This window comes from Ursus maritimus, unplaced genomic scaffold (assembly GCF_017311325.1).
Source record: "Ursus maritimus isolate PB19 unplaced genomic scaffold, ASM1731132v1 scaffold_11, whole genome shotgun sequence".
NCBI lineage: Eukaryota > Metazoa > Chordata > Mammalia > Carnivora > Ursidae > Ursus > Ursus maritimus.
In genome coordinates, this window is record NW_024423453.1 from 64,618,772 (window position 1) to 64,631,232 (window position 12,461).

Sequence of the window (12,461 nt, forward strand, 5' to 3'; positions counted from 1 at the left end):
TGGTCATCTACGGTTTGAATCTCCTTCATAAAGTCACTGATAGGTTGATAAGAGGAGTTGGAATGGGAAGTCAATATACTTGTTCTAAAAGATCTTTTGTTTGCTTCTTTCTTGAATATGTAAAATGAAATTGCAAACATTTGATCACTTTTGACGAACAAAACCAGCAATTTCGGAGAGTTCAGAATAATACTATTCAATTATGATGACACAGTATAAATCTCCTTAAACTGTTTTTTCTGAGAATCAGGCCATCTACAAAGGGTTTTCTTCTGAGATGACCATAATAACCTAATATACACTAAGAAAACAAGACAAAACAAAGGCGCACACACACACACGCACACACACACACGCACATACAAGCTCACATTAAATAAATGTGAGCCTCAGGTACCACATATTATAGAAAGTGAAATAACTAATAGCTCTTATTAATTATAGACACATATATTTATATAAATAATCCCCTAAATTCACTATCAGATTAAAATACAGCAAAGTCAGTATTTTCTAAATTAAACAATTTTAAATTAGAAGAAACAGTTTGCACAGCTCTTTCAAATAACAAAAATAAGACAATTTAATAGCTTTTGAGTGTCAAATGAACTTTTCTTTTTGGAGTGGGGGAAAGCAATGGTGTTGGTAATATCTTTATCGTACCAAAGTAAATGTCTAAACTGCAGTCACTCCTTCACAATATGCAATACTTTGGAACTTCAGTGGAAAAAACTCTCAAAAATAAAATTTTGCATTTGAAAACAAAAGCAGAAAAGTTGAAGTTGGTGTTAAAGATGTGAAATGGAATAATCCTAGAGAAGTTAAATTTTTTAAAAAGATGAATGATAAAGAATTCAGATTTACTCTGGTAACTCATAGCAAAGGCTGAAATAGCACCTGATGACAAGAGAACTTCCAGACTAATATTTTCAAATGAGAGACTCATGATTAAAAAAAAAAAATTTATGATTTAAAAAAATAATTTTGAGTTCACATATAAAGAAAATACAGTATTTTCAAATACATATTCACCTCAGTTCAATGTAAAGAACTTCTGTGTTGATCTTTTCCCAGAAATATAGAATTATTTACTATTAAATGTTTCTGTTGACAGGAGCAGTTCAGGAAAAATTATCTGAGGCAGGGCTAAGGAAGTAAAGGAAGACAATTATAAATGTTCTTTTCAAAACTGGGGAGGGGAGAAGTAGTTAGAGAAATAGAAAAATGGTGGATGGATAAATATAAATTAAATCACACCAGGATCATCTGCTTTATCTTACAGAATCTCCCATTATCAAAACCCAGAAAATCTTCAATGAAATGTTCAGACCTCAGATTCAAGTTTAACAAATGTAGTTTAACAAAACATGCAGAGCCAGACAACTGAAAGTGAAAGATTTTTTTTTTCCTTTACAGGCAATTACAAAATAATATTGTAACACAGCTGTGCCTGAATGAGAGAAGCTGGTCATCTAATTTAATTTCTGGAAGCCAGGAAAGGTGTCTGATACAGTGAACTGACCAAAGACCAGGAATCCAGTATAGCCAAAAAACACCCCAGAAACCAGTACATTTTCCTACATCAACTCTCCATTATTCTTCTCTACCCATCAGATCCCAAATCCAATAACTAGATTATAAATCTATAGACCAGTGTGTTCAACAGGTGGATGTGAGCTAATGCAGACAACCAGAGAAAGACAATGATCTTTAAAAGTAACAGGAACCTCCTTGGCCTGGTTCTCAGAGAACACAATTAAATCCACAAGAGAACTCTGCTGTGAGATTGTGCTAATGGAATCTCTATATTTTATTAGATAGTTAAGGAGAAGATTTTATGAAAACATCTTCTGCAGAGCCAGAAAAAATATTAAAAATAACCTCATTTATCTCTAATATTTTAGAGCAGGACATTGCTCATGGCAATCTGGCAACTACACTTATTCAATGAATCTAAGAATATTTTAAGTAGAATTATTGAACAGAAAAATTTCAATCCACTCCTCTGAAATTACTTTTACATTTTATAATTACTTAATGTTGGTAAAACCTGAGAGCTTTTTAATTAGCTATTTGGGCCTGTGCTATCACTGCTTTGTTCACTAATTTTATCATGAATACATTTTGTTTAAAGTTTAGGCTCACTACCTATATTCATATGAGAACAAAGACCACAAAATTTTATGTCATTTTTCTCCTGTATAACAGTTTTAAGGTGCTTATGTTGGTGCTTTAGGAGACTTTTCCTATGGGGAAAAAAGGTCATGTCAATTATTTGTAACCTTTCTTCCACTTTTATTTCTTTAACCTTTTATTATCTGTAATATAATTGCCTCCTTAAAATTACTCAAAATCATAACTGGAAAACAAAGTTAAAAATATATCTGAATCCTAACAATCTAAGTATAGATTTCATTAACAGTACGGGCTGATCTAGTAAATATAGGTCATGGGAAGAATAACAAGAATAAAAGTAAGCCAGAATAATGATTACAAAATGGTCAAAGGACAACAAAGTTACAAGCAGGTGGAATCTGAAACACTACCTAATCTAATCCCCTTGTTTCTTTCATTTACAGATGAGAAAAATCTGAGGTCCCAAGAGGTAAAATTTCAAAGTTACAAAGCTCATTGAAAACAGAGGCAATACTAAAAGTCACGTCTCCTGACTCAAAATTTTGTAGTATTTAAAAAAATAACATAATGCATTTTTATATTAAGCATTAGGGAAAGAAATCTGCCAATTCAGAAAACAGAAAGTATGAAGCTCTTAAGTTTTTCTTTTAAGTCAATAAGCACAACACAATTAAGGAAGTATTTGCAAGTTAGCAATATAAACAAGCTGACTTATATAACAAAAACAACAATAATGTTCACCCTACTTCAGGAAATATGATAAAATAACAAACTTAAAAATATCACTGTTTTATAAATACTAAAGTTACTAGTAAATGGTAATTACCACAATAATGGAACACTGAATCTTCAAATTCTGAATTATTACAAAGTATAAAACTTATTTATCAGGGAAAACTGGTGACAGTAGCCAATAAAATGAGAATAAATTAAGAGCAATGCTAGCATACCAATGAAAATGTCCAAGAAAGGACACAATAGATTTTCTGAGATAACTGATCATTTAAAAAAATAACCTGAAGGGAACATTCTTTAATGCATTTAAAAAGACTGAACTACTCTCTTTTGTAGGAAGTAATGTACTGGTGTGGGATTTGACTAAAATATAAGTGACACTTTACTCTCATTTATCTTTATGGCAACAAAATTTTATTTTCTAAAAAGTCAGGGGCGCCTGGGTGGCTCAGTCGTTAAGCGTCTGCCTTCGGCTCAGGGCGTGATCCTGGCGTTATGGGATCGAGCCCCACATCAGGCTCCTCCGCTATGAGCCTGCTTCTTCCTCTCCCACTCCCCCTGCTTGTGTTCCCTCTCTCGCTGGCTGTCTCTATCTCTGTCAAATAAATAAATAAAATCTTAAAAAAAAAAAAGATTAAAAAAAATAAAATAAAAAAATAAAAATAAAAAGTTAGAGATCACAGAATAGGAACAATGCTTATTAACTTATATTAAATCTCTGCAAATCAACCAAATAGGAATGTCCAAGAAATGGCTGGTTTAGGTAGACCATAACATTTTCTTTCCTAGGAGATTTTGGACCTTGGGAGAAAATTATAATCCTATATCAGTTTGACTCTTAAAGAAGTATAGGATTAAAATTAAACTAGAAAAAAATCCCAGGAGACTGCATACAGATGAAGGGTAAGAGTTGCTTAGTCCTCCTATTCCTTTCCCCCTCACATCACTGGAACAAAAAAAGAAAACTAAATTATGAAGAGATGTCAACGTAATTCTTTTCATGTAAAATAGAAATGACACAAGAATAATGTATAAATGCGGCTACTGGGAAACAAATGAATTGAATGCAAATACTTTTTCTTATTTTAATCAGAAAAAGCATAAAAGACGTTTAGAAGAATCGTGAGTTCCTTTGTAAATCTAAGTTCCATAAACATGCTCTTTTGTGTGTTGATGTGTGGAAAAGAATGGAGAAATCCTTACTTTATGTAGGTTTAAAAAATTATATATACAAACATACAAACAATTAAGATAATGTTACAACTTAAAATTTAAAGTTTCACCATGATGAATATCAAGTTACCATTACTACCTTTTTAAAATTTGTTATTAATCAGAAAGAATTAGGCACATGAAAGTTCTCAGAAAAAAAGCTATAGGGCCTACACTCCTCTTTGTATTTTTCTTGTAAGTTTCAATGAAGTCAATTTATATAATTCCATATCAAAAGAAAAATATAATAGAGATCCCCAAATTTCTGTTGAGAGTGACCTACAAATTTAACTGTATAAATTTGAGAGCATACTCTGGTATACATATACTAAAGAGCTAACACAATTTAAGGACATAGCTACTCTTGAAAAAGAACCTCATTTTTAAAAGGTTAATTGGATTGTTGATTCAAAGATTATACCACATGAATACTGGTCTAATTGCCTATTTTGTTGTTGCTGCTAAATACTACTGAAGACCATATCCTTGTTTTCTATAACCCCCAAGTTCTAACTAAAACAAATAATATCGTAGAGCAATTTACAGGTTACAGAGCATGATAATACATGTTATCTCATTTGATCCTTACAACCAAAGTCCAGTGAGGTAGGTTTTGGGACCAAAAATTACCTTATCCTCATTTTATACTGAAGAGATGGGAGACTAAATGACCTGTCCTGCTCACATTGTAATTATGGGTCTCTGAATCCGAAGCCTAATGGAATTATCAGTGCAGGAGACTATGTAAGTCATCCAAATGACAATATGTAAATATACCTTTGGCATGTCGAAAGCAGTATATCAACATAATGAAATTTGGTATGTTATTGTTTTCTAAGCTCTGGCCAATGATCCACTAAAAACTTTTTTTAAGTAGTTCCTTTTATATCACGTGGATATAAAGATAGCTACAACTTGTTATATCCAGCTCTTATCACAGAGAAACTAATGAGGTAGGCTAAAACATAGTACATTTTTCTAGTTTAAAGAGATTCTTAGAATTTTCATACATCAGCTCTAAGCAGAAAATCATTACTAATAAAAGTTTGCTTGAATATTCATTTACCCAACTAGTATACAAAGATCTAACTTCACATAAAACCAACAAGAGCTTAAATACTTTTAAGAATTGCTATTCACCTTTTAAAACTAATGAGGTGTTGGTACAAGTTTGTGTATGTATTTCTTGTTTATTACTTGCCACATGTTATTCTGGTAAAGCAGAGACTTCATTTCACTCAATTTAAATTTGGATCCTTCAAATTCCTTTGAGGTGAGATTCTCACTACTAAGGCTAAAAGTGAGTTTTATAATGTGAGTAGTTCATTCATAAATATTTATTGAAAAACATACTATATGTATTAAGCCCTTTGCTAGTTGTTATTAATCAAATGTTGTTTGAAACCAATTATTGTTTTGAACTTAATATTATCTTTTGCTTTAATTATTGAATAAATTGAACAGTATTGGTGAAATTGAAGTACTTTTTGAAAGCCTCTTGATTATATATTAACATTTTAGAGAGAACTATTATTTTCTCAGTTGTCAGCTGTACAAATAAAATACTAAACATTATCACATGCCAATCAAAACACAAATTAAAGTTAAACATATGGTAAGAAAGCTGTCCCAACTTGTTCCAGTTGGTTTAAGGGAACTGAGACTTTGAAACTGATGGTTTGCCATAGTTCTTTAACTGTTTCTTGAAAAAAAATTCTTAATTTAAAGCACCAGTTTGATAAATAACCTGACCCAAACTAAATACTGTTATCTAAAACAATGCATTGATGATATGAAGTAAATTTTGTGGAGCAAAATTAAGATACTGAAAGTAACTGAAAGGTCAACATAGCATTTACATATACACCAACAGTGAGTTTAACAAAGAAGATAAAATGAGTATCTAAAAAACAGGGAGCACAAAGTTAAGATTTTCATAGGGATGTGCACTTAACTGTCTACGCTTGGCCTACTTGTACAAGAAAATCAATTAACATTTTGGCAATTGATTATATAATGCAGATGGCGACGGATTACAACATCTTTGAGCTCAAACTGGCACCTTCTATTTTAACTTCTTATTTTTGTTTCCGAATGTTTGTTTTGGTCCTCTCATGCTGTTCTCAGGAGAGATTCTCAGAAAAAAAAGCATATGAATGACGGAGTTATTGTATAAATGAGTTGTTTTAAGTTTGGCCTTCAGAGGAAAGGTTTACTAATTGTCAGTTATGAGGGAATTCAGACTCTGCCTATCCAGTAGTAACTCCAGTTCCAAGGAGAAAGACAAGGAGGACAGAGGAAAAAGAAAAATCCTTTGGGGCTAACTGTTCAAATATGTTCTATAAAGAGTTAATCATAAACAATAAGATATATGTACTTTGAAAAAGTATGATAGACAAATTATTATCAGAAAACTGATTTTTGTACTTGATGAAAGCCTTTTTTTCCTAACACCTAATTTCCTGGTATTTTTTATTTTAAAGGAGAGGAAAAAAGTACACATGAATTAAACACATGTCAAGGAATGTACTATAGTAGCCCTCAAACAAATCTCTTAAATCCTTAATAATCTTAATCCCTTATATTTCATAATGCTTTACAGTTTTCAAAGGGCTTTCATATGATTTTTCATGTGATCTCCATTGGACAGCTTTGTGAGGTAGGTACTTATCTTCTATCTTCATTTATAAACAAGGGAACTGAGGCTCAGAGAAGTTTACCTGCTAAAGGTGACAAAACTGGCATATGGCAAAGCCAGGCCTCTCTAGAGTCTTGGAATATTTTCCAAAGTGTGATTCTTGGATTACCTGCATTAAGAATCACCTGTAGTATTTTTAGAACTACAGACTTTAAAGTCCTACCACCTTTGACTCACTAAGAATCTTTAGGAGTGGGGCCCCAAATTCCACATTTTATAATGGACAATAAAGTGAAGAACAATTGTATATCAAGTAATGATACAAAAATACAACATTGAGTACAGCTAGATATTTATGTGATATAATACGACGACATCAGCTCATTATCAGGGCACGTTAGTTCGAAATGGCCTGCAGTCTGGCTGCAGATTAGAATCACCTAGAAACCTTCTTAAAAAAAACAAACTACCGATTCTCCTCTGAATGAGAGGAAGGTGTTGAGCATCAGAGGTGCCACAAGTGATTCTCATCTATAGTCAGGGCTGAGGACCACGTGTCTAAATACGCTTCTCTATAAAACACATCCGGCATTTTCCACAATTTTTTTCCCTTCTGATCAATTTCATGCCTAATAAAGTTTGCAGTTTTTATTGTAAATTATTTAAACAGTACACGACAAAATGTCAGACATTTTTGAATTGATATTGGTAAGACTAAAAGATTATACTTCACAGCAAGACTAATCATGCTTCATTTAGTTACAATGATTTCAAATACCTCAATCACCACTTTGGACTTAGGTTATATATATTTCAACTGTAAAAAAAAAAAAAAAAAAAAAAAAAAAAAAAAGATGATCCAGAATCTGAAAACAAGAATATGGGGCAAAAAGCTGTAGCCTAGTGGCTACTGGGCAATGCAAATGCAGACAATCAAGTCACTGACAGGAGGGGCCTGGGTACCAAGATCTGGTGGCTTTGGCAAGATCACATCTCACTGCAGAAAAATACAACAATGACTATACAGAAAACATTTTGTCATTTTGTAATTGTGGTTCCCACAAAAAAGTTTATAATGTGTGATGCTTGTCTTATTACATGCCTCCATGAAACAGATCTGAACACGAAGTTCTCTGTGAATCAATACTACTACATGGGAAAAGATGCCTATAAATTAAACTTCTTCCACCATGCATATGGTTAAGTTATAAAAACACAGCCAGTAAAAGTAATATTTACAAAAGTAATAAAGACAGCACAATTATAGAGAAAAAATGTCCATCTCCGCCTTTTATTCCATTGCTAATCCTAATCCTGTATGTCTCTGGATGAAGATTATATTGATAGAATTTTTAAAGAGCCTTCAGTAGACTATTCGGATTCTTCTGCTGATCTTATATCCTGTTAGCTAAAATACCCTTGCTGATTTATCAAATTCTCCTACAGTTTAAAAACATAGTTCTTTTTCACTTAGTGGAAAGAAAACTACAAAGTCCAACTATTCATCTGAGAAACAAACCTTGCATAGAAAATTTCCTTAATTTTGAAATTTTGTTTTATTAATACAACTACCAGAATGTTATCTCACAACTAATTGATATCATATGAAAGTTCACTACAAAGCAGTCACCACACATTTAGGGTTTTTCTAAATATAAAATAAGTGGGTTTATAAAAATGCTTACCAGACAAATAATTCTCTCTTCATAACCTAGAAATAAGAGTTACTTATGTGATGATATAATTATTAGCATTTTTGATGCCTTGACATTCCAAGTTTGATGCAATATAAAAAGCATAAATTTACTTTTCCAATGGACACAATCTGCACCTGACTGAAAGCATGGTAACAGTGAGTTACAGCAATCAGTCATGCAAAGGCAAAGACTAAAATCTGCTTTTTAAATAGCACACGTTTTCCACCTTCGGACAATTTAAGCACTGGTTCCATCTTCTTCAATAACCCGATTCATGCTGGTACCATGTGTGATGTGAGTCATAGGATTATTACTGAGGTCTCTGATGCTGCTATGTCGTGACTGTTCATTGAGCCGATGAGAACTGCTGTGCCTGGAGTGATCCGTCAGTCGTGACATGCTGCCGTGAGGTAATCTCTCTTCCATTCCTCTGTAACTGCAGGGAGTATACCTAACATACAAGAGTTTATTTTGAAGCAGGTAACAGAACACACCAGAAAACTAAGAATTGTCATGAAAATGCCTCATTATGTAAAATGATTAGGAAACCAACAAGTGAAAAAGTAACAACCAACTTTTGATGATTACAGTAATTTCAAAAAGTAGACTTACTCACATGATTGACCAGAAAGGGTTGAAACCCATCTCATTAAATTCAGAATTAAGGTTTTATTCCTTGCAAAGGGACAGAAGCTAAGGTTAAATAGAGCTGACTGATACAGAACTATATGCTAAGTATGGATACTTTCCTTATTCAAATGAATTTTGGGTTATGAGGTGTGTTCTGGCAGAGGAGGAACAATAGAAGAAATACAGCATTGTCTCAGGGAGTCCATAAGGCTGGTTATAATTAGTAGTACAACAAACTCAAATTTTACTGAAAGACTAGGGTTGAAAGAGGGACCATATGAAATTAGAGGAGATATTACTGTAACCTAAAAAAAAAAAAGGTGAATGAATTGTCAGGCAATGACAGTATGTGCCAACAACTTCTTTCTAGATAGCCCAGTTAACAGTTGAACAACTACCTGTAAATGTCTTAATTACTTTTCATTAGGGCTTGAGGCTATGAAGATGCTATTTCATAAAAGCTACATCTACCTAAATATTCTAGTAACATTCTCATAACATTTGTAACCTATGTTCCAGATAAAGCAAATTCTCTCTTTACCCCTAGCCCAAGACCCAGCTTTTGAGAAGCACAATGTATGTGAACTGGGCTGCACTGCGTATTGCATGCAGGCAGTCTTCTCTCCATCATGTGCTTATCTTGAAGACAACAGTGGGAGCATCAGAGATAAGAAAACACACATTAACATACACCTCTTTGTAAAAAAGTAACTTAGGATAACGAAGCTAAAAAAATGTACCTGAATATAATTTGTAACTTTAATTAATATATATTAAATTTTACTTGAATATTGCTAAAATTAAAAAGGATATAGTAGGCCATTCCTTTTTAAAATAGTCATCAGGGGAGCCTGCGTGGCTCAGTTGGTTGAGCGTCTGACTCTTGGTTTTGGCTCAGGTCGTGATCTCAGGGTCATGAGATCAGCCCTGCATGGGGTTCCACGCTGGGCATGGGGTTCCACGCTGGGCATGGAGTCTGCTTAAGATTTTCTCTCTCTCCCTCTACCCCTCCCCCCACACCCTCCCCTGCTCACATGTGTGCTTGTTCTATTGCTAAAATAAATAAATAAAATAAAATAAACTTTTTAAAATGGTCATCAAAAGAATGAATCATAAGCAGCTGAGGACCTATTGGCTGTCAAAATCATTCATCATTTCTTCATAATAATTACAAATTTCATGGCTCAATGTAAATCATTTATAAAATTTAAAGATTTTAAAGACTGATTCATAAACTACTGAGGTGAACTAGTTTTATAGAAGTGCTTGTCAAATGTTTCCATCAGATCACAGAGTTTAAAAATTGAGAAGCCCTGGGGTGCCTGGGTATCTCAGTGGGTTAAGCGTCTGCCTTCAGCTCAGGTCATGATTCCAGGATTCTGGATGGGCCAGCTACAGGCTCCCTCTTCCTCTGCCCCTCCCCTCAGCTCATGATTTCTCTTTCTCTCTTAAATAAATAAAATTTAAAAAAAAAAACTGAGAAGTCCTTTTATTTATTTTTTATTTTTATTAAACGACTTATCCATTTATTTTAGGGAGAAAGAATGAGAGAGCACACAGTGGGGGAAGGGGCAGAGGGAGAGAAGCAGACTCCCTGATGAGTGTGGAGTCCCCACATGGCTTGATCCCATGAACCCAAGATCATTACCTATTTGGTAAAATAATTACACTGCAAATGAAAATATTTCAGAATGAGTTTATTATTCTAGTTAATAATTATTATTTTGCATCATGACATCATGATTATTGCCCTAAATTGAGTGAAAGATTTCTCCAAATATAATTTGCCAGGTAATTTGGAGATTTTTCACTTCTCAAATGACTTCATAAGCATCTATTTCAAATAAATATGGCAAATGAAAAAAGCAAAGTATGATACAGTTTAATGAATGATATTAAAGTAATTAAAAAATAAAAACAAATGATTATTTAAAAATATGAATTGGGTATTTTCTAAAATAAAACCTAAATCTTTGAGTTTAACAAGACTCAAAAGATAGTTTTCATAGAAAAAAATTACTATATTGAGTTATGTTGATTTATTTAAGTGAAATATAAGGTTATCCACAAAATTCTAGAATATGAACAATCTGCCCATGGATAATTAGGAATCAACAACACAGAAAAATAAATTTAATTATAGTGTTTAATCTCAACTGTATATATGGGAATTACCAAATTTACTTCTCTTTTGCCAGTCATGTAAACCACTGTGACTGGGGCACCTGGGTGGCACAATCGGCTAAGTGTCTGACTCTTGGTTTTGGCTCAGGTCATGATCTCAGAGTCATGACATCGGACTCCCCACATCGGACTCCACATTCAGCGTGGACTCTGCTTAAGACTTCCTCTTCCTCCCTCTCCCATTGCCCCTCCCCCCCGCTCTTTCTCTCTCAAAATAAATAAATTACTTAAAAAAAACCCAACACTGTGACCATCTACTTTAATACACAATATAAAAATGTACATTAATTTTAATATAAGCTTAGGCAAAATGATAGGAATGGTTAATTTGCTGAAAAGATAATATGGTGTATTCCAAAGTCAAAATGAAAGAAACTTAGATGATTTAATCTTTTTGATTCTTTATACTAGTTGCTGCCATTAATATAAATAATTGAATTCATTTTGGTTTAACCAGTATATCATTCTATTCATTCCCTAGCTTTCCCTTGTCATGTCACCTACTTATCACCTAATCACTCATTCCCAAACCTCCACCTACCTACTCATCCACTTCCTTTTCTACCCATCCTCTAATGTAACTAACAATTACTTATTCTTTGAAGTTGACATACATGTGTAGGTGTATTTGCCTCAGTCTATTTTATTTCATGGAGCACTGAGATCAATAATTACCCTCAATAATTAGAGTGAATACTGAGAAGCAGGGGTGTGTGTGTGTGTGTGTGTGATTTCATAATCAGATACCATGAGATAATGAAAAAACAATGGCCAAAAGACAGTGTTAACATAAAAATTTAAAAACTGACAGATAAGAAAGAAATCTCCATGAGATGGTTTCTGGAATTATGAAAACCCCTATTTAGACTTTTAGGTTCAACATAGTTTCAGAATCTTTCAGATCTGCTCTGACATTCTAGCTATGGCAGAGGGCCTTACAGTATGAGTATTCACGTACCACACAGAACACCCTTAGTAGACTGTCATTTTAGTTCTGGGCCCTGAATTCCTGGGAAATGCCCACATTTTTCTTTTCTTTTCTTTTCTTTTCTTTTCTTTTCTTTTCTTTTCTTTTCTTCTCCTTTTCCCTTTCCTTTCCTTTTCCCTTTCCTTCCCCTTCTTTTCCTCCCTCCCTCCCTCCCTTCCCTTTTCCTTTTCCCTTTCCTTCCCCTTCCTTTTCCTTCCTTCCTTCCTTCCTTCCTTCCTTCCTTCCTTCCTTCCTCCCTCCC

General features: G+C 33.5%; 1 protein-coding gene across 1 annotated transcript in view; it reads right to left on the minus strand.

Annotated features, from left to right (window-relative positions):
- Nucleotides 1–8,179: 8,179 nt before the first annotated feature.
- Nucleotides 8,180–12,461, minus strand: part of FZD3 (frizzled class receptor 3) — a 77,245-nt gene continuing 72,963 nt past the window's right edge. The window contains exon 6 of the mRNA XM_008705096.2: nucleotides 8,180–8,869. Within this exon, the coding sequence (XP_008703318.1) occupies nucleotides 8,656–8,869 (214 nt within the window). The 3' untranslated portion in view covers nucleotides 8,180–8,655. The remainder of the gene's footprint in view (nucleotides 8,870–12,461) is intronic.